This window comes from Malurus melanocephalus, unplaced genomic scaffold, assembly GCF_030028575.1.
Source record: "Malurus melanocephalus ecotype Western Australia unplaced genomic scaffold, MMel_1.1 scaffold_938, whole genome shotgun sequence".
In the NCBI taxonomy this organism is placed as follows: domain Eukaryota; kingdom Metazoa; phylum Chordata; class Aves; order Passeriformes; family Maluridae; genus Malurus; species Malurus melanocephalus.
Genome location: NW_026624170.1, coordinates 27,900 through 34,695, shown reverse-complemented (window position 1 = coordinate 34,695; position 6,796 = coordinate 27,900). Strand labels below are relative to the sequence as shown.

At 42.2% G+C, this 6,796-nt stretch overlaps 1 protein-coding gene across 1 annotated transcript in view; it reads right to left on the bottom strand.

Moving 5' to 3' along the window:
• Positions 1-5,757: 5,757 nt before the first annotated feature.
• ZBTB8B (zinc finger and BTB domain containing 8B) overlaps positions 5,758-6,796 on the bottom strand; it is a 5,813-nt gene continuing 4,774 nt past the window's right edge. The window contains exon 3 of the mRNA XM_057386230.1: positions 5,758-6,693. Coding sequence (XP_057242213.1) covers positions 6,379-6,693 — 315 coding nt within the window. The 3' untranslated portion in view covers positions 5,758-6,378. The remainder of the gene's footprint in view (positions 6,694-6,796) is intronic.

The window sequence follows — 6,796 nt, the reverse complement described above, 5'->3', positions numbered from 1 at the left end:
CGGCCGCCGAGCCGGGGGGAGCGGGCGGTGGCTGCGGGGTCCCCGGCCCCGCCTCGGGGCTCGCCGTGCCTGGAGGCGACGCGCCGCTGCTCCCGCAGCCCCGAGCCCTGCGAGCCCGAACGGGAGAGAAACAAAAGGTATTTGCTGACGTGGGCGTTGGACAGAGACGCCCGAGGGCTGGGGACACAATTAAAGGGGCAACGCACCGATTGCAGCCGCAGCCCAGCGCCTTCCCYGGCCCGAGCGCCCCGCGGCCGCCGCCGCTCGCCGCTTCCCACACCCACATGCTGCCCGGGAGGGGATGGGATGCCCTAGATGCCTCCTTTTTCACACCTTTATCTATAGCAGGGGCCTGGATGACCCAAATCCTGCTCCTTTCTCTCGCGGCGTCCTCCAAAGGAGATGTGACATCTTCTTTTCTCTGTTGGTAGCTGTTATCTTCTGAAGGAAACATGAGTGAAAGCGAAACCTGAACCTCTCACCTTCTCTCCCCTCGAAGTTTAGTGTCTTTCTCCTTCCTCTTCTTACCACCAGGGTCTTTCCTGTGATTTTGACGCCCCAGTTATTTTTCATAAATATTTATTTTCCCATGGAAACCATTCTTCCTTAACCRAGTCCTTTGTGGCATTCTTGGCCTTCTGTAACTTCAGATGTTCCACCTTGAAACAATTCATGTTTTACTAAAGACTTTTTATCTAAAAGATAACAATGCAAAACTCCCTTACCTTTGACCATTAGAAGCATTCTCCTATATCCTATAAATTTATTAATTTCCARTTTAGATCCATTAATRTTATAWATATATATGTATTATTTATATGTATATGGGTTTTTTATATGGAAAAATATTTTTCTCCAGCTTAATTCCCCCTCTTTAATGAGCATCCTTCATTTTGTAGATTGTCCTTTCAAACTCAGACCATGCCTTTAAAATCTTCATGAGATTTCTGTTTCTGTAAGATTCTGCTCTAAATTAATCATTCTTGAACACCAAAAAACTGGAATTTACACCAGCTTCTCACAGCTGAGAAGACAAACAGCTAAACAATCAGGTTAATGGAAACCATTTATTTGTGTATCAGGTTTTAATTCTCTTGAATTCMTTCCTTTCAAGTTTATTTTTTGCCTGTCAAGCCAACTAAGCAGATAAATGGAATCACAGAATCCCAGGATTTGGGCTGGAAAAGACCTTMAAGACCATGGGCAGGGACACCTTCACTTAACCAACATTCTACTTAATTTTTTTTCTCATTTATGCCCAAATTATTCCATCAGCTGAAAGTTTCCCATGGAAAAGAATTATCTGCAGGTATTTGTCGTGTTTGACTGGCCCGAGTGGTGCTTTCAGTCCTCTATCAGCGGGGGTTGTCAACAGGAGCTCGAGGGTTCTCCATCTGCCAGGAGCAGGCAATAGAATTTCAAAAACACGGCGAAAAAAATGTCAGTGATGTCTGGAGTAGCTTAATTAGAATTTTTAAAGATGCTGCAAGTGCTTTTCCTCAGAGCTGTGCTGTGACTCCAGGAACAGCCACGGAACAAACTTTGGTTTTCTCACCCATGAGGCCGATTTCATCCTTTTTTTGCCCAATGCCACACCCCAACCAACCGTGCTGATCCCAGAAATGCAGTGCGTTGTTTTTTTTGGTTTATTTTTCTAGATTTTTAGAGCTGAGAAAGTTGCACTCGAAGCTGAGATGCTCTTTGGAGAGTTTATCCRTGCGAATGTGCGTGAAGGAGGTGAAGGAGGTGCTTCTCACAGCCAGAGTGASAGAGCAAGGCTGAGAGTCTGCTCTTCAGAGAACAATTTATCAATTAATCTAAAAAAAAAATCGCATTTTTCTTGCTGATACAAAAAAATTAAAGTGCATTTTTCATTGGGTTTGGTAACCAAATAAGRTTAAGAGTTAACAGTAATAATATATAATAGTATMATATATAATAAGTGTCTAATTAACMGTGGCAYCAATTAAAATATTTATTTTCCTCAAAATAAAYGTTCCTCGAGAATCACAGCCTTCAGTGGTGGTGCATTTTCTGACTTTAAATACCCAGGGATTTTTATCCAAAGGAAAATTCCAGGGCCTACAGCAGAACAACTTCAGGAACCATTCAAAACCTGACTGGAGATTAATTAAGAATGAGATTACAATTTTCATGTGATCAATCCCAGCTTGGGTTGGGCTTTTCTTCATTTGCATCATCRTTTTCCTGTCCTCGGCTTTCCCAAGGAGCAAAGCAGGAGAGTCCAATCGCCCAGGATTTGAGCCGCGCCTTCATTTCCCAGAAATACAAACCTTCGGGTACAAATCCTGTAAATTGTGGAGATCGCTTTGATTAATTTCTCAAAATTAATTAATTCTGAAAAATCGGAATGTGCTGTCCCAAACCCCTGGAGTCCTGGGAGGTAAAATTTGGGAAAAGCCTGAGATTCGGTGGCAGCGTTTGCAGAGCTCCTGGAACCCGAAATCCTAATCCTGTTCCAGCAGAACAATTAAAACCCTTTTAAAGTCTTATCTTCGCCCTCTTTCCCGGAACACCCAAATGTCCCAGATTTGCATAGAGCTCATGTTGATGGCTTCGGGCTGCATCCAAACAATTCTCCTTCCCCAAATCATTAACGAGTCCTTTGACACCCTTTGATGGCTCTTGAGTGCCCGGCTTTCCTCTCTCCTTCCTCCACAAAGAATCCTTTTCACCAATCCTGAGTTCTCCAGCAACTCACATCTTCCATGAAAACAAACAAAAAAAAATTGTATTCTTGCAGCAAATTTGTGAAATATTCAATAAAATTCAAAATTAGCTGGAAAAAAATATTTAGGATGCTGTTCCCTCATATGTGTTTCCTCCTAGTTGGTATCGGTGTTTGCTTCCCAGCATCAAAATAAATTTTGAAAGAGTTTTAAAAGTTGAATTAGCATWAAACTACACAGATTGTTGAGAAAAACAAGTCAGTGTTAGTAAAATAAAATATTTTCTAAAATATTCGCTTGATTGGAGTTTAAATAAACAGGATCCTTTTAGTTCTTTCCTTCCAAAAAAMCTTTCCTTTTCTTCTTGCAAACTGGCTGTCCCCAGAAATGAATATATTCATTTTAATTGGATTAATTCAATAGAAATGTTAATTATTTGATTTTAATTCAAGAAATTGAAACATCAGCCTCAATCTGGACACTCTCAGGTTTACTCAGTCAACATTTGAACGGTAAAAAAAAAAAAAAAAATCAAAGCAACCCTCTCAGAGAGTTTTATTTTCTAGACAATCAAAAAACTCCAGAACGCTCCAAGWTCCACAAATATATCTCAGTCACTTCTACAAATAAGGTTCAGTTTATAAGAATTCGTCATCGTTACTGGACTAAAGGACTCGGGTTATGAAACTTTCTTACAAAACATCAGGAAATCAAACGAGCACATTGGGAAGATTTACAAGRGCTTTGCACCGAGAGGTTCAAATGTATTCCTTCAGTGAAATACGGCACATTTTTTGTGCAAAAATACAGGAAAATGTGCATTCCTAAAACAGGAAAATGTGTATTCCTAAACAAAGTCGAGCACATTGAGCTAAGATTTTTTCAAGATATGTTTAAAAACCTTGGAGAATGAGATTCTATTAGAAACAACCCTCCTAAAAACATGATTTTGGATTCTTCATCGAGCACCGTAGGAAGATTTTTTTTTTTTAAAACAGCCAACATCGTTTTCTCAAAAAGAGGCTGAATCTACAAACGGAAAATTTCAGGGAAAAAAAAAAACATCCAGAAAACGAAGCGGAAAAAGCACAAGCAAACAGATTTACATGAACACCCCGCTGACGAGAACGCGGATTAAACTACGTACGAAAGCAGAGAGGACAAAGCAGCACAAAAATGACCATTCAACAGGAAACCCCGAGTTTGGTGGGGAAAAAGCCAACCCCCCGCCCGCCCCGGCCCCCTGACAGCTCCATTCTCTAGGCACAAGACGCACAAGAACCATTTCTAAGACCAAAGACAAAGGGAAATTTCTCTGCAGCTCCCCGGGGTTTTGATTTCCCTGCTCCCAGCAGGATCAGAGGCGGCACMGGAGCTTCTCCCACGCTTGTGGAGCACCAGCCAGAACCTGATTGTCCAGCTCTGGTGGCTTTTACCAATATTTACAGCAAGGTGGAATCTTCCTGACCAGCGCTGGTCGTTAAATATCGTTTGGGATCTTTATTTACATTCCTCAAAAACAAAAAACGGATCATCCGTGGCTCATTCCGTGCTCTCAGTTCCTCCTGCRTTTCCTTCCTCACTCTCTGGTGTTGGATGGACTCACCAAAAATTCAGAAGTCAGAAAGATGAGCCTGGGAGGGAATTTCCAAACATTCCAGTGAGATTCACAAGCACAAGTTTCACTCGGGTTTTCAAGAGCGCCAAGGAGCCAAAACCACAGCGGGGTTTTCAGARGAGCTCAATTCCACATCTGGCACCTTCACGAGTTGTCCTTCCGATGTCCCTTAACTCAGATTCACTAAAATTCGGGCTCTAGAGCAGAGAATTCTGTAAAGATCTCACTCCAGCAATGATTTTCCATGGTGATGTGTTCCAGCTACAAAAAATCYCAAATTTACAGATGACCTGGAGCAGGGATTGACTGAAACTCACCCRAATTAAGGGACAGAAAATAAAACCAGCACTTTACGTGGTGACACTCATCAAGAACTCGGCCCAGATCACATCAAAAGAAGTCTCTTTACCTTCTGCTCTTTTCAGCAAAGCGATTTCTTTGAAAAGAATTTCATTTCTTCTTTTCTTTTCTTCTTTCCTCACCCTCCCTGGTGTGGCAATGAATTCTTGGCTGCGCTCGTGAGAGCAGAATCACCTCTCCCCAATAAATCTGCCATCACAGCGGGGCTGTTCCACTGCTGGATGAAGCAGAGGGAGAAGCTGAATTGTTCTTTTCCAACATGAAAAAAAAAAAAAATCTCGAGGTATCCAGGCAAAAAAAAAACTGGTTAAATCAGAGARCTCTTGGTTTTTTAGGTGTAAAATATTTATATCAAAACCCTYAAGAGACAGTCTCGAGTGGGAGGAGCTGCAAATCCGTCTGAATTCTGAACACTGAATTCTGATCCAGCATTTCTCCAGTTAGAAAAACTCAAAATTTGCCTTCTTAGGAACAGCAGAGCGGAAGAAGCATTAACAGTCTCATTTCACAGTATATTATTTCAGTTTTGTCCCTTGCTCAGGGGACAGGAGGTCACCCCAAAGCAAACAGGTTTTCTCCTGGTGGTGGGTTTTCCTCTAAAGGAAAAGTTTTCCTCTAAAACTTCCCAGCCTGAGATTTGATGGCTCTTATCAACCTGCTGCTGGAAAGGMAATAAAATCTCACCTCCTTTGAACGCCTTTAGCTACCCCAGCAAAGGAACAGGAGGTCCACAGTGGAAATTTTCAGAAAAAAAAAAAATAAATATTGGATAAAATCACAAAATATAAATCATGAAAGAATCCCCACATTCTGAAAGAATTTATATTTAAAAAAAAAAGGGTTCAAAAAGAGATTTCAGAGCTCTTTTAAAGATATTTCACTGCTCCTCAGCCACACCAGGTGTGGATGTGGTTATTCAATCTGCCAGAGTTCCCAAGGAACCTGCTCGACAGCTTTTAAYTCCCATTGTAAAAAGCTGAAAAGAATTTGGGCTTTTCTCTTAGTCCAGGCCATGAGACACCGTCATTTGTGCTTAACGTTTCTTAAGCCAAGACTACTGATGTGACATTAAAATGACATTAAAGGATCTGCAGCACGAGCTCTAAGGAGAGAAAAATGCAGTAAAAATTCAGAAAAAAAAAAGCTTCATCTCTAAATTCCTGCAGTTAAGGACATGTGAAATAGATTTATTGTTCCTATCTATCCTTTCATCAGCAGCATTCTTATTTTTAATTTTTTTTTTGTTATCCTGGTTTCTCTGCCCTGGTTTCCAGGTCAAATCCGGTCCGAGCAAACACTTAAGGTTTATAATTTAGATAATTATAATTCTAAGACAGAAGGATCGYAGATGAGTTTGGAGAAGTCCCAAGGGATGAGGTGTAAACGACATTTCATCTTCAGAGAGAAGCTGGTGCCCCTTTCAGCTCAGGGATTAAGGACCAGGACAGAATTATTTGAATAAACCCATCCCCAGAAGAACCCAGAGGTGTAAAACCAAAACCAGGAGGCAGAGAAACTGCTCGAGTCCAACCTCTGTGAACCCCAGACAGAAAGTTCTTCACAGATTTCAGGTGCGCAGCACCGAAAACTTAAAAAAAATTCGGATTTAATTAAAAAAAAAACACAGAATAATAAAAAACCAGCACAGTGTCACTGATGAGAAATTTTCTTTGGGAGGAGCATCTCAACGCTCTCCCTCTCCTCTCACCGCTACATCAGCGTCTCTCTGTCCAAACCCCGCTGGATTTCCCGTTTGTCCTCCCCATCATCATCATCATCATCCTCAGCGGGATCATTCTCCTCTCCAGACTCCACGTAGATCGGCCAATCGTTGTCATTGTCCCCTTTGTCCTGTCCCTCCGAGGTTTCCATCAGGCTCAGGTTGATGGGGACCGGGTCCTCGTGGGTGGTGGTGACACAGGTACAGCTGTCACACAGCCCGAAGCGCCGCAGCCCCTGCGAGAGGCTGTTGGTGAAGGTTCTCCTGCAGCCCTTGCAGATGATGGGTTTGTTGGAGCGATGGACCTGTGGGGAAAATAAAGTTTGATTTTTGGGGAAAAAGAATGGTTTGGGTGTGGTTGGGTTTGGAGATGAATCGGGAGGAAAAAGCTTGCGGGTTCTCCTCTCC